The sequence below is a fragment of the Coloeus monedula genome (assembly GCF_965178545.1).
Source record: "Coloeus monedula genome assembly, chromosome: 10".
In the NCBI taxonomy this organism is placed as follows: domain Eukaryota; kingdom Metazoa; phylum Chordata; class Aves; order Passeriformes; family Corvidae; genus Coloeus; species Coloeus monedula.
The window spans coordinates 2,463,692-2,487,460 of NC_138790.1; the positions used below are offsets into that span (position 1 = coordinate 2,463,692).

Genomic DNA, 23,769 nt, shown 5'->3' on the forward strand with positions numbered 1-23,769 from the left:
GTAGGTGTCCAAGGAAGGCCTGGACGTGGCACTCAGTGCTCTGGGCTGGGTGACAAGGTGGGCATCGGTTACAGGTTGGACCTGATGGCCTTCAAGGTCTTCTCCGACCTCAGCAACTTTGTGATTCTATGACCGGCACCACGCAGGGACCGAAGATGTTCTCCCTCCTCCTCTTCCTCCCGGCGCCGGGCGGGATGCGGGAAGAGGCGGGAAGAGCCGTGAGGGGGATCCCGGCCCCCCCCCGTCCGCGCTGAGGGGGCGCCCGCGGCGGCGGGAGCGGCGCGTGCGCGGGGCGGGGCCTGGCGGCGGCCGCGCCGTGCGAGGGTCCGGCGGGGCGGGGGGTCCCGCCCGCTTCCCCCCGGCCCTGCGTCCGTCCCTCCGTCCCCGCGGAGCGATGGTGCCGCGGCGCCGGGAGCCCGGCGGGGGGCGGCGGGGCCGGCCCCGTGAGGCGGCGGGGGAGGCGGGCGCGGGGCCGCGGCGGGGCCGGCGGGTGCGGGGCCCGCGCCGCCATCTCCTCCGCCTCCTGCCGCCGCCGCCGCCGCTGCTGCTGCTGCTGCTGCTGCCCGCCGGCGCCCAGGGGCAGCCCGGCCTCGGGCCGCACGCCCCGGACTGGCCCCCCAGCGGCCCCGGGCCCAGCCTCAGCATCTACCTGAGCGAGGAGGAGGTGCGGCAGCTGATCGGTGAGTGCGGCCGGGGGCGACACGGGGCCCGGGGGCAGTGCGGGGCTGAGGTGGTGGGGCTGGGGTGGGGGGAGTTCGGCCGCTCAGGAGGGGCTGAGGGGACTTCTGCGGGCCGGGGTGGAGGTTGGGGGGGCTGTGGGACTGGGCTGGGAATGGTGGGCGTGGGGTCCAGGAGGTGCTTGGGGGTGTCTGTAGGAATGTTGGGAGGGAAGCAGATCTGGGGATGCAGGAGAGGATGGAGAGGGCTGTGAGTGGGGATGAAGGATCTCCAGCTCATGATAGGATGGGGGTCTGTGGGACTGGAATGGGAATGGGTGAATCCAGAGGTCTGTGTGGGTTCTGTGGGAGTGGCTGTGAGTGGGGATGAAGGATCTGGGCTCAGGAGCGTGGGGGGCTGAGGCACTGGAGTGGGGATGGTGGATGTCAGCAGGACCAGGGGTTTGCTGTGGGGTCCAGGGGACTGGGGATGTTTGTGGGACTCCTGCAAGGGACGCAGATTTGGGGGTGCAGAGGAGGATGGAAAGGGTCGTGAGTGGGGATGAATCCCCTCCTGGAGCTCAGGAGGGGATGGAGAGCTATGAGACTGGGGTGGGGATGGGTGATATCAGGGATCTGTGGGTTTTGTAGGACTGGGGTCACGGTGAGAATGGATGAGTCAAAGGGGTCTCTGTGCTGCCTTGTGTGTGTGTGGTTGGGGGAAGAAAAGGGCACAGGGCTTCACCCCTATGGTGAGGGACTCCCCAGGTTGGAGGGACCAGGGGTGGTGTCCTGTGGGAGCAGGGTAAGCCCTGGAAGAGGTGAGCTCAGGCCCGTGATTTAATTCGCCAGGCGAGCAACATGCAGAGGGCAGAGAGGAGACCTGGCAATAATTGGGTGTGTGTGTGAAAGGAATCTTAATTTCTAGGCAGGCTGACAATTGCTACGCAAGGACTTGGAGGCAGTTCCTGAAGTCCCCCATCTGGCCTGCTGTGGAAGGCTTTCACAGGAGCTCTGTGCTTGGAGAGTCTGACTTAAACAAAGATTTGTTTTCTGTAGGCTTTGGCTTGCATAGCCTCTTGTTTAGAGTTGGTGGCTGGAGTCTCAAAACAAATCTGTTGGTGTCCCCGGTGATTTGTTTTTCCCAAGTGCCCTGTATCTCTGCAAGCTGGAAAACTGGCAGTGCAAGACTTTATTTGCGTCAAATGGACAAAATAAAAATATCTCCAGTTAATTTGCGCTCTGTGAGCACACAGCTGACCCAAGTCAGGGGATCTGGGAACTGAAGGACACAGTAAACATTTTTCCCTCATGGTTTACCCTGGTGATCAGTGTTCTGCTGTTGTCATTTGTACGTGGCACGTGCTTGCTTCCAGATTCTCTGGTACAGATAGAGGGTGAAAATGTCTGGCTTGCTGGTGAGCTGGGCTTCTAAATAAGTAGTTAATCTTGGGAGTACTGAGTGGTAAGGTTTGCACTCTGCCTGGTCTAGTGCCTGAAATCTCTGCTAGTTGGATTTGTTCAGGCTTCTCTGGCCCACTGGCATAATTATTCATCATGAAGTAGCAACTGAGGAGGCAAGATGTGCTGTTACTATTTTTTAAGTGAAATTCTTTCCTGTAGCCCCCCTTATGGGTGTCTATTACTACATGGCTGAAGGCACTTAGTACTCAGCTGTCTGTAGCTGGTTTATATCACTTTAAATATCTGACATGAATAATCTGTTCTGCCTCTCTGACCCCAGAGACTTGGATAAATTGGAATCTAATGTGGAGGTAAACTGGGGCTTCCTTCAGTTAGTGGGCTTCAGATCACTGGAAATCTGTTGCAAACTAAACCTCCAGGATCTAAATTGTGTTGTTGGCATGAGCAGATTTAATTTTAGGGGTATCCTCTACACACGCTCTCTGTTGTAGGCGAGGTGTAGTCTAAGGAGGCATTTAGACACGGGCCAATTTACCAATAACTTCATGTATTCCCCTGGCAGAAGAAAATCCAGAGGGACAGACAGTTTTGTTCCAGGTCTCCATGATTCTGAAAACAAGCCCAGCTGTTTCATATGTTCCATTTTGTAGTGTCTGATTGGGGTTTATATACAATCAAGTTCATGGTTTAAAGCCATGTATTGATGTGTGAACTTGCAAAGAGCAGAGAGGGGGTTCAGCTTCTGGAACTTCTCTGAAAAAAGCTGTGGTTCAGCGGATGCTGGGATAGTCAGTCACGGGGGATAGGAAAATGAGGTTGCTTGTGAAGTGTTAAGTTCAGTGAAGCTGCTGATAGAAACTGGATTCTTTCCCCTTTTGTCTCTAAACAAACTCTGGTCTCTTCTACTGTCTTGCTGTGGCTGAACAGAAATTCTCAGACTTTCTGAACTGCTCATAAACCCAAATGTTACATGGAGTTACTACAATTACTACAGCCTGTGTTGTTTTCATGCTTCTAAATATCACCCCTATACATCTTTAGGTAACAAATTTGATTAGGAATAAATGTAAGCACACATGTGGCTGCTGAATCAGTCACAGACAACGATGCAGAGCTGGAGCATCCCCAGGGTCTGGTGGAAGCTCTGTGGGGCCATATCCCCGTGCTGTCTCTCCAGCAGCCAGGCTGATACGGTTCACTGGAGTGTCTGATGCTGCTGCTTTCCCCAAACCCGGCGTTCAGTGTCTTGCAGAACCATGGGCTGTGTTTTAATCAGGTTGTGGCTCTTGTAAGAGAAACTTCTTGCAGATTATTTGTGGCTGCTGTTCTTTGTGGCATGGAGGAAGGACAGATACGGTGATTTATAGTGAAAGCTGCCCGCTGCTTTTCCTGTATGCTCACAGCAGATTTCCACTGTCGGGCTGTGGGATTCTGACCATGTGTCTGCCTTAGGAGGAATTGTTTTGAAGTCTTCAGGACTTTATGTAGAAGAAAACTAGAGGAAACTGGCTCGTCTTGTTGTGTGAGGTGGATTTCTATTTCAAAACGCTGCAGAGTTCTCAGGGTCTAAAAGCAGGACTTGCTATATGGCAGGCAGATGGTGTCTCTGTCAGAAATACCTCTTGCCATTCCCATGGAAAATATTCCCAGCCATCCAGACTGCAAGCCTTTGGGAAAAATAATCTGTGGTTTTCACATAATTAAATATGTCAGATTCTACTTGCACCAGGCAGGATTTGGAGATAGAGGGGATGGAGGTAGGAGGGAGTTGGTTGAGTGGACTTGGCTGAGATGACTCCAGCGATGGCAGCAGGAGCCAGAGGTGTCAGGATGAGAGCAGTGATGAGGTACAGGGTGAGGGAGAGCTGGGGAGATGGAAGGGAAGTGCTGCTTTTGGGGGAGAGACATCCAGAGCACCACAACCATTTTAGGGGTGTCTGTGAGCTCTCTTGGCGCCATCATCCGTAGCTTTTTGGAGCTGGTTCATATGGAGAATCTTTTTTGGGCCTGTGCTTAGACCTGAAGAAAGTTTTGTTAGTCTTACGCAGTGGCTGTGCAGGTGTGATAACACCACCTGATCCTAGCCCTTTTTCCAGTGGTGCTGAACACACAGGTGGTGTGAAGTTAGTGATGAGTTACTCAGTAGGAGGCCTCTACTTGATTTAGTGACTTTCATTCCAGTTTTCCAGTGAAATCAAGATGTGCTGTTTGCCTCATGTTGAAATGCTCCATTGTTCTGCTTTTTACAGGATCCTGGGATGTGAAGGCTGGTATATCCCTGTTTTGCAGGTAGCAATCTAATGTTTAGAGAATAAGGTAGAAAATATTCATTATTATTAGATAGGTCACTCTAATAATTAAGGATTGGATCTAGTCTGTTTCAATACACAGTGTTATTTGGCACTTTGTGCATTTGTGGTGTATCTCTTAGACCTTGATTGTGAGTTCCTAGCAGTTCTGAGCTCAGCCTCACGGGAGACTTCAGGATCTACCCTCTGATTCTGAGGACCAGAATCAATAGCTGCCTGTGAAAACTTGGCTTAAGCAGTTCTCCTGGCATTGCAGGCTGTTCTTTTGCAGCATTCATAGCAGCAACAAGGTGCTTAAGCAGCAAGGACAATCCTTTTTGTCCCTGCAGGGTTTTTTTTTGCAGACTACATGCCTTTCAGCTGTAAAATTGGTCTTGTGGATAGCCCTCCTATCACATGGCTCTGGGTCTTTTTAGAGGTCTGGTCTGAATGTTAACTGAGACTTGAGTCCCATGGGGGGGAAATACCACCACAGCTAGGGGCTATCATAGTGCATGTGTATGGGGGGCTAAATTAGAATTGCAGGGGAATTTTAAAGTCAGAAGTCCTACAGTGTTTACATCGAGTTTCCAAATTTCGTGTTCTCTGGCCTGGTTTCTTCTGAGTAATCACTGAATGCTGTCTGTTGTTAGTTTTATATTAGCACTCACTTAATTACAGAGTTAAATTAATTTCACTTATGTGACTTTTACTTATGTGTTCTAGGATTTCATTAAAAGCCAGTGTGCAGTTTACTAAAATGAGTTGCCTGGCTGGAAGATGCAACATTGATGCAAAATCTATTACAGCAGAGGTTTTTAAATTGTGCTGCTGACTCGCAGAGTGGTTGAGGTTGGCACGGACCTCCGGAGGTCATCTGGTCCCACCTCCTGCTCAAGCTGGGCCACCCAGAGCTGGTTGTTCAGCACCACATTCAGGAGCTTTCGAACCTCTCAGAGGATGGAGACTTCACCACCTCTGTGGGCAGCCTGTGCCAGTGCTCAGTCACCCTCACTGTGTGAGTTTTTCTTGATGTTCAGGCAGACCCTCCTGTGTTTCAGTTTGTGCCCCTTTCCTTGGATCTTGTCACTGAGCACCAGTGGGAAGAACCTGGTTCCATCCTCTCTGCACACATCTTTGATGAGATCCCCCTAAGCCAGCCCTTCTCCGGGCTGAACAGCTCCAGCTTTCTCAGTGTCTTCTCATGGTAGAGGTGTTGCAAGTCCCTTTAATCCTCTTTGTGGTCCTTCACTGAATCCTCTCCTGTAGCTCCATGGCTCTTCTCTTGGGGAGCCTGGTGCTCCAGGTGTGGCTTCATGTGGGCTGAGCAGAGTCCTGGGAAATTACAGGCCAAATGCAATTTTGTATGTTAGAAATGGAGTCTAAACATCGTCTTATTGCAGCAGATGATCTTAATTGTCTTCATTTTATACTGTGAAACAGCTTTGTTGATGTCACTGTTTTTAGGAGTTGGCCACAAGAGTTCACATCAAAAGCGCTTTATGGTACTTGCACTGAGTCTATAATGACTGGAAATCCTCTTGTTCCTTCGTTGCCTGGTTATTATGAAAGGGAGCTGAAAGCATGTATTCTTTGTGATTCTTGAAAGGCTTCAGGGCCTTGTAAAAATCCCACTCAGCCTGTGTTGGACAGCATCACAGTCTGGAGCACCACCAGCCAGCCAGTGCTGTGCTCTGAGTGAGGGTTGTTAGCAGCACCCAAGATCATTCTCCACGGGAGTTGGGGAACTCACAGATACTGGAAAAAATGCAGCAAAGAGCCTCTAAGGTTGCAGGAGGATGGAAGAGTCGTCCCCCAAGGAGCAGACATTTGAGTACCCCAAGGTGTGGAAGCAGATGTCTGTGTGGTACGTGACTTACAGTTCAAGATCAGGTTCTGTTATATACGTGTTCTGAAATTTTCAATTCGTAGCTTTTAAGTGCTTGGCTCTGAAGAACAGAAGCTTTTTTCCATGCTGTATTTTTGCTGTGGTCCACTGCCTGTCTTTGCAGGAGTACAAAATCCCACTTCGTGGCACCAGTAGAAAGGGAAGATTTACATAGGTGCACACGTGGATGGAAAGCCTACTTCTAATCCTGACAGACGCTATGCACTGAAACAAAACTGATCTGCTGGAAATGTTCTGCTATATCCAGTGAAGTGCAAGTGCTGGTTTTAGGATAATGATTCTGTTACCTCGCTCTGCAAAGCCCTTTAACCTGCTGACAGTCTGTGATGGGTGCGCAGTAGCCGGTGGGTTTGGGGTTGCGGGCGGGTGTTACCCAGCCTGCTCTGGAGCAGTGGGGCTGGGGACAGGCAGATGTTCAGGGCTGTGTGCAGCAGCAGCAGGTCGTGACAAGTTCCTGCGTTGTGGTGTCGAGCAGCCTGTGTTCGTTCTGGAGCCTCCCATTGTGCCTGGCTGTCTGTCTGTCTGATTTACCTGTGTTCATTCTGGAGCCTTCCATTGTGCCTGGCTGTCTGTCTGTCTGTCTGATTTACCTGTGTTCATTCTGGAGCCTCCTATTGTGCCTGTCTGTCTGTCTGTCTGATTTACCTGTGTTCATTCTGGAGCCTTCCATTGTGCCTGGCTGTCTGTCTGTCTGTCTGATTTACCTGTGTTCATTCTGGAGCCTCCCATTGTGCCTGGCTGGCTGTCTGACTGACCAAGTGCCATGCTTCACATCCATATTGAGGCTTACGAGAACAAGCTGCAGTTGGGGTTCATCTGGCCCTTTCCATTCTGTTACCTCCCCTTTAGCTTGCAAAGTTAAATAACAGTGGACCGCCATTTCTTTGGATATGTGCAAAATCGTATAATCCACTGCAGTGTTGGTAATGCTTGCAAACCTGCAGAAGAATAAACTTCTAGAAGCTTGAAATAGCCAGCAGAAGGCCTTCCTCCTAGAGAAGGCAGCCTCTGGCCTGGATTAGAATTGCTTTGAAACCATATTCTGTGATGCCACTAAGGCAGAAGTCTGTGAAATAAACTTCAGTCCTTGTGTGTGTTGATCTGCTCGGCATTGCTGAGGTGGGTGGTTGATATCTGAATCCTGCTTTAGCACATCAGCTGATGTGTTGGGATTTAAACTGCTGGGGGTTCTGTCCGAATCCTGCCTGGAGAAGGCTCTTTCCTTCTGCAAACTGGTGTTCAGGCGGGACTGTACGGGCAGAGCGCGGCTGGGCTGCCTTGTGCAGCTCTGTCTGTGCTCAGGCCTGGGAGGAAACAGCCATTTCAGCTCCCCAGAGGCCAAGGTCTGTCTAGTGATAAATGTTTGTGGCTCTTGTAACATTTGTGTGTCAGGGACTTGGAAGAAACCTGACCTCAGAGACTGAAGGCTGTCCTGATGGTGGTGGGGGGAAAAATTCCCAAAGCTGCATTCCTCATTGCTGTGGCTTTACACCTGCATTCTGTTTGGCAGCATCCTATTTATCCCTGTTGATTGTTTGGCCTCTTGGAATACATGCTCTCTTTCTCCCTCCAGTGCACTGACAGAATGGGAACAAGAGAGAGGAAATGGAGGCACAGCTCCCTGCGTGCATGTGAAAAGCCAGCAAGAAGGGCTCAGGATACTGGGAGGAAGGCAGGGACCGAAACTGTCCTTAACCACCACCTGCTCAGAGGGAAATACAAGAGATAGGGATCGTGTTCACAGGCATGAAAAATCCCAGGGTGGTGGTTTCCTGAGAGTGGGAGCTGTGGAGGCAGCTGTACTGTACACTCTGGGTATTTTAAAGGGTGAAGCCTCGTGTTTTTCTCCTCCCCTTCTGCTATTCAGAGTTGTGTTTGGATACTGGAAAAGCTGAATTAATGAGACAAATTCCAAATGTGTTGATTCACGGTTGTGTGTGCTGAGCTCTAGTGAAATGGCTTGATGACTAATTCCTACCTGAAACTGTCCAGACTGGAATATCATGGAGGCTCCTACTTTCCCTGCAGTGTTTAGTCAGAGTTACTCCTCTCTACTTTAGTGTGCAGGATTGAATCATACTCGAGCTCTCAGCAGCGAGAGCAGGAGGTGCGTGCAGGCTGAAGTGCATTTAATGAGTTGTGCCTGATGAATTGAGTTCTTTTCCCCTTTTCCCCCGGAATGGCAGCAGCACCAGCAGCTCCCATGTCGGGATGAATGCTAACACACTCTGCAAACGCCTTGTGATGGCACAAAGGGCTCGATGGCAGAGGCTTCAAACGCATTATTCCTTTTCCATCGCTGCCTTTGTCCTTCTTTCAAGCGGGTAACTCACATATTTGCACTGACTGCTCTGGAGAGCTGGGAGCAGAAGCAACAGCATGAAACTAATGCGATGCTTTAGAATTTCCCTGCCACTTACTGGGTGTTGAATAGCTGTAATTAAATTAACCAGCATATTGATTTCAGCACGCTGCTTGGGAAAGAGCAGAGCAGGAACACAGGCATGGGAGCTGCTGCTTGGGAGGCTTGGAAAGCTAGAGCAGGCTGATAAACTAATGATGGTTATCCTCTCCAGTCTGTTTCGGCCTTTATGAAATTAGTTGATGGCCTTGCCGAGTAATTCCTAATTAAAGAAAAAAAGATTAAGCTCTGTGGGTTTAGAGATGGCCACAGGAGTGAACAGACCTGGCTTAGCTTGTTTAGAGCTTGGTTTTGTGTTAAACAATCTGTGTCACTCTGATGAAAGTGTTCAAAACATCTCAAAAGATGTGGACAGTCCATTATCCCTTCAGCATTCTTGTTGGACACAGAACCAGGAGTATGGGCTTCAAGGCTGAGAGGCCTGAAGCACTGAGGGAGGGGGTGTATCAGTTCTTCCTAATTAATGTTAAATTTATTTGTACTCTGTTGGGTACTCATTACTGGCATAGCCATGGCACTGGCAAGGGACACTGTTCTGGAGGTGACTTAGGGTCTTGCCTACAGGGATGACTAAATCAGCATGTGGGTGCATTAGTATAACTAAATGAAATAAAAATAAAATGGCACAACTTCTGTGGGTAGGTGACACTGAAACACCACAAACACGTTATTCACGAGCCCAAATGACATCTGGCATACCGTGGTGGTAGTGTTTTAGCTGGGAAGATGACAGCAGCTCCCTTCTAAAGCTTTGGGGTACTACTGAGCACTTGATTGGTTGTTTTATTTTGAGGGCTGTGCTCTTGGCAACTGCAGTTCATGAGGAGTGAACCTTTTGGTTTTCTATTCTCAGTGTTAGCTTTAATTCAAAAGGAGCATCAAACTTCATATTACAGTAATGATGAGATTTGCCATAGCTGCTAAGTTAAATTTTTATTTCATAAGTACACTTTATTCTATATTTTTCCCTAAAGTTAGATTTATTCTTTTGTATTATAGAGTTTCCTTTCAGTTGCTTCCAGCCCTGTACCTTTGCCATTCCTATTCCCACTTGTCCCATTTCCCCTTGCCCTCTGTGTAGGTCGTTGCCACTAATTTTCCTCTGCCTTCAAGTATCCATTTTGTACATGTCTGCTGCATTTCTCCTTTGGAATCAGCGCTTCAGGTAACTCATATGCACCATCCTACCCATTAAAGCAACGTGGCTGCTGGTTTTGGTGAGAGTTTACTAGTTTCTCTTTTTTTCCTTGAAATGGCCAAATTTCATTTAGAAAGGTGCTCTCAGGAGCAGAGTTCACTTGCATTTTGCTCTGAGGTGAGATATACGGTTTTGGTTTGGGTTTCCCCCCCCCCCAGTAAGAAGTGTCATTTAACTATTTCTGCAGGGTCTTTATATCCTACTTAGCAGAAAAGTGGAGATTTTTTTTTCTGTAGGTGAAGGAGAGTAAAACATGGTTGAAATGTAATTGTTGTTGTTGTTCAGAGACAAAGGGTAAGCAGGTGGGTCCTAGGAACAATAAATATCTTCTATTTAGTATGGATCGAGTTAAATATTGATTGTTTTTCAGCAGCTGGCATCTCCTAGGGGAGCTTCTTCCTGTGGAAGTGAAGAAGTCCTCCCTCTGACTTTCCCAAAGGCCTTTCAGTGGAAAAAAATGCCATTTGCCTGGGGTGTTGAACTTGCAAATGGTATTTAACAGCATCAGTGAGGTGAATTGGGGGTGAACTGCCTGTGAAGATTCACAAGGACTTAATGAGAGCTCTTAGTTAAGAGTTTTTCTCCTGTTTGCTGGATGTTGGGAGACTTCCTGCTAAGATTTCCTGCCGGGGAGTCTTGGTTGGTTTTCAGGGGTGCATTAATTGCCTTAAAGATATGTTGAGTATTTCCTCAAATGGAATGCCTTGCACGTTGTATTCCCCCTCCAGCTCATGAGAAGTTAGCTCTGCACAGGTAACAAAATAACCACAGCCCGTGTTCCCTCTGCTGCTGCTCCCTGGAGCTGGGTGAGCTTGCAGAGCTGTGAGTATTGCTGGCTTCGTGCTGCTGCTTTGTCTTTCGGCTTGACACTGATCACCATCCTTTGACACTCCCTGGTGCCTGTGTTAGGAGACTGAAAAGCTGCTTCTTCATCATCTCCACGTTGCTGAAGGTTTAACTTGGTTTTGCCCTGTTTCATTTTTCATCAGTCGTCTTTTCCACAGACTCCCAACCTTTAAGGTGTTTAAAAACAAGTATTTCAGCCCAAAATCCTGACCAACAACTCAACTGGCAGACTGTAGCTTTGTGGAAAGCTTAAGTAAAAATGCAAATGGAAGGCTGTGGTCAGTTACTTGTTTTATTAAAGCAAAGTTCACTTTGTTGTTGTATGTACTGGATATGTACAAATAGGATGTAATAAGTTTTTTATGTGCCTGTATTTTCAGATGCTTAGTATTGCATCCCAAATAGTTTGCTATTTTCTGAACTAAATTGATCCATGTGGATCAGCTTGCATCTTTTTTCTTGTGTCTTTGAACTCCCAGCTGTAGTTTCAGCCCTGGGCAAGCTGATTGTTGAATTAAGTGCATTGAAACTAATAAGGCTTGCTCTGGGAACGTGTTCTTTCTACCCTGTAAAGAGAAGAAGTTTCAGTAGTCAAGAGCTGATTTTTAATCCTTCAGTCACGTTTCCTTGTGTTTGAGCTGTATTTTTCAGTGGACATTTGCAGAACCTGCTGCAAAAAAAGCAAAGTTTAGCATTTAAAGTCAGTGTTTCAGACTTAGGGTGCACTTTAAATGAAAGGAAAATGGAAGTAAAAAGAAGCTGTCTTTCTTCAGCAAGGTAAATTGTCCAGTGGCAGGAGAATCCAGTGTGTTTATGGAGTGGGATGAGCAGGCTTGGGAGGGGGGTGACGTTGGAGGGGTGTTGAACCTTGAGGTTTGTACTCTCTCATGTGAGTGTTCATCCTGGAGTGCAAACTTCTGGTCTGGCCAGAGGACTAACCCAGATGAGCTGCTCAGGAGCAGAGGCCTCATTCTCTGGAGTACGTAATAGAACAAATAAAATATTTATTTAAGGATCATAATTCACTGAACTGGGTAAATCTTCCCTATTAATTGGTTTCAGTGGCTGTGAGCCAGGATCAGGAGTGGCTCTGCTCTGGGAGGGCTGTGGTGGTTCGATGTCACACTGCAGAGATTTCTCAGCTGCTGATGAAGAAACTCTTTTAAATTACAGACCAGAGCATTAAGAAAACAACCCCCAGTTTCACTCATTTCTCTGCTGGAGAGCCACTGGACAGATAATTATGTCAGCTATTGTTACCAGACTGCTTTTAATGAAAATGCTGCTTGTTGCAGTATTCTAGCCCTAGTCTAGTAGCAAACTCTTGCATTGCACACTAATTTTTGATCTCCCCATTTAAGACAAAATCTGCCCAAATTATGTTACAGAGATTTGAAGTGATTTAGTAATGAAGTGTAACCCCAGGTAAGAGACTCCTAAACACTGCTGTCATGTTTAAGAAGAACGTGTTAGAACTGGTGCATGTTGCAGGATAGATAAAAATAAAATCCAATTTTCCCATGGTGGCAGAGGCAAGCTTCTTTTGTATATTGTGCTTAAAATGAAGAAAAAAAAAAAAAAGAGTTGAAGCTAGATCGCATTTGCACAAGGGCGTTTGAAAAGAAGTGTTTTGTTAGGCTGCTAGACTGACATGATTCAATTTTGTCATGAACACAAGGGCTGCCCAGCATCCTTGGCATCTGGGAATGAAAGTTGGCCTCTCCCCTTCCTTTCTGAGCTTCTTCAGATGTTTTGTTATGTTAAACAGTGCAAAGAATGACAGACTTTCTCTGTGCTGCTGCTTAAATTTACCTTTTTGTTTGCCTTCAACTTTAATTTATTCTTTCAAGTCTGTGCCCAAGGTACAAAGATGGGGAAGTTAATAATGAGATTTAGAGGTTGCCTGGGTAAAAGGGTGGTGGTTTTGCCTTGAAATCCAGGCAGAGCATTGCTCTGAACTGATTTCATGTGTGTTGGTGTAGGTTAGTCAAGTCCAAGTAAGGAGAAACCAGATCCTTCCGTGCTGTGCGTTGTCTGCATATGGACTTGTTTCAGGGAGCTTTGCCAAAGCAAAGCTGCAGCCCAGCTTTTCAAACTGGTCAGCATCGATCACCAATATTCTGCTTAAACCAACAGAAGCCTTTTGGAAAAGCTGCTTTTTCTCCTCTGCATTTTGTGATATTTCTTTGTAAGATTCTCCACCCCTTTCTTTATGTTTTGCCATTTTGTGTAGAAAATGATTGAGGAGCTGCCCATTTCCTGTAGCTGTTTGTATTGCATCTGTGTTTTCCTCCTAGAGCCACCTGTTTTCTCCTTTTATTATTCCATTTAGGACACAAGACATTAAATCCATCTTGGATTTGCCCTACTTAGTGCAAAGGAAGAATTGAGCACCTTCAGAGGAACCCAGCATCTTGCAGAATGACGTTTTCCCTCCCCTCACCCACCACGAGGTTTAGGTTTAGTAGTGTACTGAGCATTCTTGAAATCTGAAGCAACTGAGAAACTAGAACTTATTTCTCTTTTCCACTGCAACCTGCTGCCTCAGCTGCTGCATCTTATGCTGCTGCTGACTTTGAAAGAGATTTACATTAAAAAAGTGAAAGTTTGAGGTCGCTGCTTTAGGCTGTGTATTGGCAGTGACCTGCTTCACTTGATGCCATTTTTCTAAGCTACCTACACCCAAAGCATACTTTGGAAAAACCTTACAGTATCCAAATGAAGTCACAGGACTGTTTTAGTATAAGCTCCATCTAAGTGCTGCTGCAGTCTCACCCTCCATGTGGGATACTCCTGGGCATCCTCACTAATCCAGGGAGTTAAACTCACTGAGGAGTGTTCCCCCACTTGTTTCCTCTCCCTGCCTAGTGCCAGCTTGACTTCTTGCACTTGGCTTGCTGAAGGCTTAAATAAGGAACGTTGCCAGGCATGTGTGAGTGTGCAAGTCTGAAGGAAAAGGGGGAAATGCAGAATTGAAGCAATTCTGAGTTAAACTCCAGCTGTCATGGTGAGACTTGGATCCCACACCCCATCAGTGAAGCACGGCTCTGGCTCTCATTGCTGTTCTCTGCAGTGCCCTGTGTGATTCCTGATGTGTCTGTACCTTCCCAGTGCCTTCCCTTGCAGCTGGAATGTGGTGCAGCTCCTGGCATCGCCGGGATCGGGATTGGCACTGGGCTCCCCTGTGGCAGCAGAACACACCTGCCTGCCTGCAGCACAGGCCGGGGCTTTTTCTCACTGGCAGGTTCAGCTGCAAATTTTTGTGTGTTTTGCTGGCCTGATTGCGATAAATTATACTGAGAGAGTGCTTGGGGAATTCAGGATTGAGTTGGGGAGTCAGTGAGGGGATGAAAAATTAGGAATGGAAGGATGGTCTGGAAGCAGATCTGTCCTGTGGTGGATTGGAGATGGGGAGATGGGAGCTTGCTTGTCTGGGGAGGACCCTGGTTCTTAGCTGTGCATGGGAAATAGAATTTTGTCTGTAGTTCAGTGTGGAAAGATGTGCTAGAGGAAATGTTTTAATTGCTGATAAGCTTAAAAGGGGAAATTACTGTACAGTATTGAAACACTGACTATTTCCCAAGGGCGTATCTATTGGTTTCCAGGCTTGGAGAAAGCATTGACCCAGATTGCTAGGAGAAGAAATACCTAGTGAGAAGCAATTGGAAGATACTGCCTGTGAGTTTAATCACAGAATCATGGAAAGGTTTGGGTTGGAAGGGACCTTCAAGCCCATCCCATTCCACCCCCTGCCATGGGCAGGGACACGTCCCACTAGCCCAGGGTGCTCCAAGCCTCATCCAACCTGGCCTTGGGACTTCCAGGGATGGAGCAGCCCCAGCTTCTCTGGGCACCCTGTGCCAGGGCCTCACCTCCCTGGCACAGAGAATTTCTTCCCAGTATCCCATCTAACCCTGCTCTCTGGCAGTGTGAAGCTGTTCCCCCTTGGCCTGGCACTCCAGCCTCTTATCAAAAGTCCCACTCCATCCTTCTTGCAGAACTTCCTAAAGTTTGTGATCCACAAACACTGGAAGCACAGAGGATCTGCCTGTAAAAGGTCACTGCGTCCTCAGGTGTTAATCCTTCCCTAGACACTTTCTTTAGCTCCCTGATGGCAACAGGACGCTGAGCCAGACAATCTTGTGCCTTTTTTAGGAATTCAGAGCTGTAGGACAAAACCTCTGAAATTATTTTTCTGTGCCAGTCTTGAAGCATAATATTTTGAAGCAATATAACACAACATTGATTCTCGTGCAGCTCTTACATTTTGCTTGTGAAATTTATATAATTAGTGTCTCCTGTTAGTGTGGAGCTTTTTCTGGCAGTACAGGCACAAAACATCAGTGTCCTGTAGAATTAATCTATTCAGTGTTGTACCACCACTAAAGCTTAGAGGTTTGATTGATCTTCTGTAGGGTAATTTGGTTTTGTACACCTTTAGATGATATTGCACATCAAGATACTTCTGACAGCTTCAGTTAGGATTGCATTTTGTATTACTTTTATGAAGCTGGGTTTTTGCAACAGGCAGTTTTATTGCCATGTGCCCATTTGATTACAATGACCTGTTTCTCTACAAAGTTTTTATTAAATCAAGGATTATCATCCTGAAATTTTGAAATGTTTTTGTGAACCTCTGGTTGCTGGGACCATTTATCAACAAGAGAAGGTTTTCTTTATTCTGGAGGCAGCTGCCTTGTTCCAATTTCATTATTTCACATTGCTAATCCTTTTGTTTTCCTAATTTTAAAAACAATTTGTACTTAATGGGGCTCATTTGGATAAAAGTTATGCCTTTAAACCTTCTCATCCTGATTGGATCTAATGCCAAGTGTCTGATAGTTATGAGCTCTTCTTCACACTCCTGTGTTTTCTAACTCTTGAGTTGAGTTTCATGTATAAACATGTAGACATGTAAAAATGATCTGGGCAGGGATTTTTGAAGTTTGCTGTTGCTTTTATGTGTTTTCAAAGTTGGGGGATTTTTTCTGGGTCTGTGTTGGCTTCCCCCTCCTCGCTGGTTTGCTGGTGGATATGTTTTTGCATTTCCCATTTATTATTAAGTGGAAATAGGGACTATGTGTACGGGCAATATTGAGCTTCTCTTTTAGATACTGTCTCAGGCTGTTTACATTCAACACTTAGAGCAGCACCTGCATCTTTTTCTGCTCAACATCTTGTGCAAGACAATTCCTTCCTGGAATTACTCCATTATCTTGATTCCTTTCATGCATCCAATCTTTGGGGTTCTCCCCTTTGCCACCCCCCCTCCGTACCTGTGATTAAACTGTGGGGGTTTGGTTAAGTTTTGGGACCCTTATGAGCCAGCAGGGATTAAAAGTATTTAACAGCAACAAGAATGAAGAGGAACATCTTGGCTGCATTTCTGTAGCTTGTGGAAACAAGGTGGATTAAGTCAAGTTCTGAAATAAGAGAAAATGTCACTTTGTACTGATCCATGCCTGGCTTTTGCACTAAACAGGAGGAATTATTTCTTTTGAGCTGATGCTCCCTTTCTTCAAATACAGCTTATCTACACAGTTCAGTGGTTAGCTTGGATTTATTTTTCCTTAATTTCTTAAGAAAACCCAACCTTTCATGATTTGCTGGATTCTTGAAATGACTTCAGGATGCCTTAAATGCTGTTGTCTTGAAGTCACAGCCTCTCCAATATTCTTGACTTTCTAGCCATAAAAAAAATAATTCATGGAATCACAGAATGGTTTAAGTTGGATAAAGCTCACCCAGTTCCATCCCCTGCCATGGGCAGGGACACCTCCCACTTGCCCAGGTTGCTCCAAGCCCCATCCAACCTGGCCTTGGACACTTCCAGGGATGGAGCAGCCCCAGCTTCTCTGGGCACCCTGTGCCAGGGCCTCCCCACCCTCGCAGGAAAGAGTTTCTTCCTAATATTCCATCTAAATCTCTCCTGTTTCAGTTTAAAATCATTCCCCCGTGTCCTGTCACTGTCTCACTTTGAAAAATGTCTCCCTGTTTTTTAAGAGCTCTCTTTAGGTACTGGAAGGCCACGAGGAGGCATCCCAGAATCCGCTATCTACGTTCCCATTTGCACTGTGACTGTTTGATTTGAACTCCGTTCCCTCAGTGTGGAATATTCAGTGTCTGATTTACCCCGTTGTTCTCCTGGCATGTCCAAGAGCCTTGATAGCTCTTGGAGCACTGGAGGAAGAGCTGTATGAGACAAGGCCAAATGGTACTGACTGCAAATCCAGTGTGGTTTTGTCCTGGAGGATATGGAGCTGGGATTAATTTTACCCCTGCAGGGAAGCAGTGCTTACTCTACCACTAATTGCTCTTGACACCCAGGGCAAGCTGCAGGGTCCTACTCCGTGTTCAGCGTGACCTTGGATTGTGTGCTGCAAAAAATAACAGCAGCTGCAGTGTTTATAATATCAGAGTCTGTGTCTTATTTAGGGAAATGCACCTTAGTGCTCTGTAATGAATAGTATTGTGGGGCTTTCAGGTCTCTAGGTGTGTTTAAATGTTCAGAGAGCAAAGGGTAGCCACAAAATGTTACTATTGCTGGGTGTACAAATGTCACCTCTCAGTCTGTATGAGGGAGAGTGACTTTTTACACGAGCAGACAGTGATAGAGCAAGGGGGAATGGTTTTAAACTATAAAAGAGAGATTTAGATTAGATATTGGGAAGAAATCCTTCCCTTGAGGGAGGTGAGGCCCTGGCACAGGTTGCCCAGAGAAGCTGTGGCTGCCCCATCCCTGAAGTGTCCAAGGCCAGGTTGGATGGGGCTTGGAGCAGCCTGGGTGGGACTGGATGGGCTTTAAGGTCCCTTCCAACCCAAACCCTCCTGGGATTCTGTGATCTAATTACCTTGAAGCTAATTCCATACTGCTTAGGTGTCTTGGGCTCAAGGAATGAGCTATTCCAGAAGGAATTACCTGTGATTAACTGGCTGATAATCCAGAGCAGTTTGGTTTGAGTGAACACAGTTGTAAACAAATCGAGCCATGATTCCCAGAAGCAGAACAGGGGATGTTCAGGAGAGCCTGCAATGACTCTCCTGGATGTTTGTATGAAAAGTTGTGTTTCCTTCCACTATATTCCAGCTTTTACCTGTTCCTTAGGCTGTGGCACCTCTGAAGTGATTGCTCTGTAAGGCTTTGGAGCACTCTGTGAGAGCTGACGTCTGTGGGCCTTGGTCTCCAAACCTGCCTTGGAATGTATGGACTGGGGGAAGTGTTTGCTTGAACTTGCTGTGGAGCTGCTGGTCCTGAAAGCTGTTTGTTCCAATGTGTTTGGTCCTGTTCTTCCCTGTCTTACTCTTTCTCCTTGCAGGTCTGGATGCAGAGTTGTCTTACGTGAGGAATGATGTGGTTAATCACTATGCCTTGTCCTTCAATCTCCTCATACCCAGCGAGACCAACAATCTCCACTTCACCTGGCATGCCAAATCCAAGGTGAGCAGGCATGACTTCTGCTCTGGGTACTTGAGACATGAGCTGTTCTGCTTGCTGAATACCCACTGCTATCTTTTAAGGGTTTTTTTCTTTGCAAAAATTAGCATATGCAATGTGCAAAATACTTACTTATATGACTGCAGGCAGCAGGTTAAGATGGTTGGTATACGTCCAAGCTGTTCCCTATTTTAGAAAGTTTAAGCACTTATTTCAATGTATTTTGTACTTCTTGCTTCTGGCAAGGTCCATGCATGCATGCATGCAAGCCACTGGCTGTGGAATCTCTTCCTTTGGTGCATTGGACACACAGAAGGGCAGCCATGAACTGAAGCCTCTGGAAATCATACATAGAGCAATTGTTGTAGAGATTTCTAGAAACATATGCTTGGAGACATGGAGAGCCTATAAAAGCAGCATTCAGTATGTTATTACTGAGCCCTGATTAAATGGAAAGGGTTTTTATGTCACTTAATCACTATGCCTGGAGCATGCAGCAACAGCTGTCAGAGAGATTGCATATGCTCTTACATTCTGAAGCATTTCCAGTTACTTAACAATTTATTTTCATATATGAAATGATCTGTTTAGTCTCTGCCAGATGTTCATTCTGGTTTTTTTAAACTTGAGTGATGGTTGTTCTTCTGCCCTGAAGCAGGAAAGGCTGCAGGAGGAGCAGTAGCATTAAACAACTCCACCAGTGCAGGTCCTGAAGATTCCTCCTGCCACTGTTGTTCCCTTTGAGATGTAACTTGTTAAGAGAAGTGACTTTGGGCCTGCAGTGGAATTGGGTCAAGAGCCAGGCAGCCGCGATACCATATTCCACATGCACAGTGACACTTCAGTCACTTGCCATTTGAGTAGGAGTTCCCTTGTCACAGCTTCAGCCGTGGGCTGCCTGCATCACTGGGCCTGCCCTGGGTTTCCTTGGGCCTGGCTGTGAATTGTGAGGAGGGATTTTGGAGCTTGTGGAGCCCTGCTTCCCATTCCTGTGATTCCACCCGTCAGCATCTTCCGTTCTAGCTTGGTGTAGTGCAGCTTGGAGGAGCTCAGAAACTTTGTGTCTCTTCTCTTGGCATCTTGACTGAAAAATAAATTCATAACAGAAGTCAACCCTATTATGTTTTAGAAAGGGGGAAAAACTAACTATTGGGACAAAGTCAAACAAATTCATTCAGCTGAGAGTGGAGGGGTAGGATGAATTTCCAAGATCTTGTGACTTAAGAGTAGGTCCTGTACTTTTTTTTTGAATGAATGTTTGCAGAGTCAGCTTCTTAAGTGGAAACAAAGTCTTGACTATAGTTGAATAAACTATTTCTAAGCAGTTTTGTTTGTAAAACTGACTGGGGGAGGGGGAATTTTTTGAATTCTTACAGCTTTAACAAACTGACTTTTGAACAAGTAAGTTAAAAAGTATTATCAAGTGAGGTTTGTGGGGGAATTTTTTTTAATACAGCACTCTGAATTCTGCCCCGGATTTTAAGAGCAGTTTCTCTTTTGGCTTTCTTAATTTGAACTGTCACAAAAGTCTTGATACTTAAATGTCACATAAGAAACTTGCAATATGGATGCCTAAAATTACCAGCACTCCTTGAAAATAATGTATGGGTTTTTATTTTCAAGAAGAATTATGAAAAGGGATGCTGCATTTCTTTTTACTCCTGGGCAGATTTCTGATGTGTTTTCTCTCTCCCAACTGTTGTTACAGGTTGAGTATAAACTGGGATTTCAGGTCCATGATCCCATGGCTATGGCTCTGCCCCAGGCCAATATTTCTCTGCAAGGAGAAGTTCCTCGCACCCTCTCAGGTAAACTTCCCACCCCCATCCAGCTCATGGATGAATAATGGTTATTTAGCCACAAATGCAGTTTTAATAAAATGCTTAATAAAATTGACATAAATTAATTTAAAATCTGCATCCTTTAGTGCTCTGATAGCTGAAGTGATGAGGCGTGAAGACTAAAATAGCATTTCTTGGTATGGAGTTCTTTATAATGTGCTAATTTATGATGTTTATGATGTACTTCATAAACATCATCTCAAAAGGCCCTTATTTAAATGTTCTCTCATGCCAGTGTCTGAGAATGGCTCCCACTCCCCTGTGACCCCTGTGTTGTGTTCACAGTGTTCCGTGTCGAACTCTCCTGCACTGGCAGACTCGACTCCGACGTCACAATACTGATGCAGCTCAACTTAACAATAAATTCCTCAAAAAACATCACAGTTTTGAATTTCAAACGAAGGAAAATGTGCTACAAAAGTAAGAGATTAAGTTTCAGATATTTAAAAGTTCTTGCTGTTTAAGTATGATAGGACAGGGGAGTGGGATGGTGTATGATCCAGGACAGGAGTAAGAGAGTGAATTTTGGGGAGGATCAGAAGAAACCAGGTAAAATTCTGCCTTTCAGAGAGGAATGGGGACTTCTGGTTAAAGCAGAAGCTGGTGAATGAACAACTTTCCCCAAGAGTTCTGCTGCACTGACTGACCTTTTTTTAGATATATAACAAAAAGCATTTTCTCTGTGTTTGGAAAGAAAAAAGCAGTTGCCTCAAAACTGCAACATTCTGAGGATTCAAATTGTTCTAAGAATTACCAAGAAAATCTACTTACCTTATAGATTGGGATAAAATTGGCTGTTTAGTGAGTGTAGGAGGTATTAGTCTGTTGGATGTGAAGTACAAAATGATCTTGGGACATGATCCAGATTTTGGAAATCCTGGACTGACTCTTCTGTGTTACCACTTGGGAATCTGCAAGCGTAATTTATTCTTGGATTGTTCCTGTTTACTGTTGCTGCTACCTAGAATTTTCATAGTATTTTCATAGGCATCAGAAGAAAATTCTTTTGGAGAATCCCAAGAGCTGTGCCCTCCTTAAAAATGGCTGTGGTGTCCCACTCCTAGGCAGTATTGGGGGATGGCCACCTCTCTCTTTGCATGCCCCTCCTGCCTCTGTTCAGCTTACTTGGAGCCTTTGAGGACAGTAGCTATCATTCCAAAGGGAGGTTTATCACTTTTCTTGAGTATAAATTCTAAGGATAAACTTGTGGAAGGTATGGATGGAAGAGGCAACCATTCCTTGTAGCACATAACGTTGGGATACTCATGTTCCTTGCATTGAGGCTTCAGGAAGACCATTCTTAATTCAAAGTGTGTATCTCCTTCTAGTAAAAATGGAGGTCTGGCTGATAATGTTGATGTTTTTACCTTTATTTCGTGTTTTCCTGGGTGTTTTTTCAAACACTCCAAGTGAGGGAAGTCAGCCCTGCTGATCCATTCACAGCTTACTGAGCTGTGGATGTGTGATGGAGCTTTCCATAGGCACCACACAATTCTCTGGGCGGTGAGACAGAGCCACTGCCTGAACCATCAGAAGTGCTCCTTACAAAGATCTCATTTCTGCAGGTTCATAAAAACCAAAAAAAGGCTTTGTTTGGTGTGAGTTGATTGGTGTAGAGCATACAGGGGGTTCTGATTGAATTTAATGCATAAGTTAGGAATATGCAGGAACATGCTAGTGGTTTTGCTCAGGGAATTCCTGAGAGTTCCTCCTCAAGTTCAAAAAAGGGATAAAAAAATAAAAGCTCTGATTTTTCCCTCCCTTGGCTTTTTCCTCCCTTTTTCCTAAGCTAAACTGGCTTACCAAGGAATGGGAAGGGACTGTGCTGTGTTGGACACAGCCAGGAGTAGGAAGGGGGATGTGCAAGTGGGATTGTGCCTTTGCAGCCACAGAAATCCATGGGATTCCCTCAGCTGCCTGCAGATCCTCAGGGGGGTTCGTCTGCAGGCATCTCCACAGCCTGCATCCCCCAGGTTTGCACTGCTCCTCTTGGTAACCAGACTCAGAGGAAGCCTCATGAACATTTACCCACTTTCTAAAGGACATGAGCTGAGCATTGGCCTCCTGCCTTCAGTTGCATACTTATGAGTATTTAAATGGGTATCTCCTTTTTCATCTTGTTTTAACTCTTTAACTCCTGACTGGCATCAGCTGAGAAGGCACAGTGTCCATGGCTGCATCTCTGATCCCTTCCTAGGATGAGCAACATTAGACTGGAGCCAGGATTTCCTCCAAAAGATCAGGGCAGTCTTGACTGAACATCCCAGGAATGATTTTCTCTCCCATTCAGAACTGATTCTGTGAGGTCTTTGTTTAGTGCCTTAGCAAACATGTATTCTGCACCTCTTCTTTCTGCTGCTTTGGACCTGGGGCAAGCTGCAGGGTTTTAGATGGATTCAGGGGGTTCAAGCTTTGCCTCACTGGACATGTGTGTCAGTGGTGAAATACCTGACCTCCTGTGTGTTTCAGTGGTGAAATACCTGACCTCCAGTGTGTTTTAATTCTACCATGGTTAGGTATTTAAATGGAAATGTGTGGATAAGTGTAGTCCTCGAGTCAGCTCTCCTTTTTGGAAAAGCACATCCATTTTTCCATACCTGAGGCAATGTGAAGGGCTGCAATAATAAATGTACTCCAAACTTCATGGCTTTCTCTCATCTCTTTAGAGCTCGAACCAGAAGTCAAATCTCCAACAGCTGATAAAAACAGCAGCAAGGCTATCTGTAAGTAATCCTGAATGTACAACTTGGGGTTTAAAAACTGAAAAACTTGATATGTGCTTTGATTCCACAGCTTTCCCCTATGAAAACAGTTCCCAGGTAGTCTCTGCTATACCCCTTACTGCAGTGGTTTTTTGGTAATTAATTGTTTTAACTGGTGAAGAGGAAAAAAACCTTTTCCAAGTCTTGTTAAAACTTTTGTATCACATCTGAGGGGCTCTGGTTTCCGTACAAGACTGATCTATTTTCTTGACCTTAGGACCTGTCTGGTTTGCTGTTCACTATTGAAGGAATAGAATGAGGTAGTTTCCTTTCCTCCCCTTCTGGCTGGAAACGTCATTGTCTGACTGTGGCTCCATAATTCCCAAAATGGGAACGTTTTTGCCAAAATGTTGTTGGAAAGCAGTGGGAAAGAGTGCTCTGTGCTCTCTTTACCTCCCACTGTCTCTTCCAGGGTAGTTGTTCTCCAGGATTCCTGATTGAACATTTGGGGTGGCTGAGGCTGCTGCCTCTCCCTGCCTCCAGCCCCTCTGCTTGTGGTGCTGTAACAAACTAACAAAACGTCGTTTCTTGGAGGTTTTATTTGGGGCTTTTTGTTGGTTTTTCTCCTTTTTGAGGAGGATTCAGTAACTTTCCACCTCTGTTCCAGTCGATCCTGTAAACGCAGCTCCCACCACTTCGACCCGGGTGTTCTATATCAGTGTGGGCGTGTGCTGTGCTGTGATATTCCTGGTGGCAATAATCCTGGCTGTCTTGCACCTCCACAGCATGAAAAGGATAGAGTTGGATGACAGGTATGTGTTCAGGCTTTCCCAGTGTGGTTTTGGGACTCCCAGATTTGTGGGAGTTTGGTCTCAGAATGAGCACTCTGGGGTAGTTTGCAATTTCTGCTCCCAGTGGCAAGCTGTAGCAGATACTGCCTGGGTAGGGTTGTGGTAAGAGCTGTGCTGCAGAAAGGCAGCAGTTGCAGGTGCTCTGCTGTTTATGAGGTGGAAGGGTTGTTCAGGTTTTGCCAGAATATTTGTGTGG

The 23,769-nt window shown here is 46.0% G+C and overlaps 1 protein-coding gene across 1 annotated transcript in view; it reads left to right on the forward strand.

The window, feature by feature from the left end:
- Positions 1–394: 394 nt before the first annotated feature.
- Positions 395–23,769, forward strand: part of RYK (receptor like tyrosine kinase) — a gene marked incomplete at its 5' end in the record, with an annotated part of 55,755 nt that continues 32,380 nt past the window's right edge. The window contains 6 exons of the mRNA XM_082287692.1: positions 395–680; positions 18,061–18,182; positions 19,888–19,987; positions 20,306–20,440; positions 22,687–22,743; positions 23,390–23,534. Coding sequence (XP_082143818.1) covers positions 395–680; positions 18,061–18,182; positions 19,888–19,987; positions 20,306–20,440; positions 22,687–22,743; positions 23,390–23,534 — 845 coding nt within the window. The remainder of the gene's footprint in view (positions 681–18,060; positions 18,183–19,887; positions 19,988–20,305; positions 20,441–22,686; positions 22,744–23,389; positions 23,535–23,769) is intronic.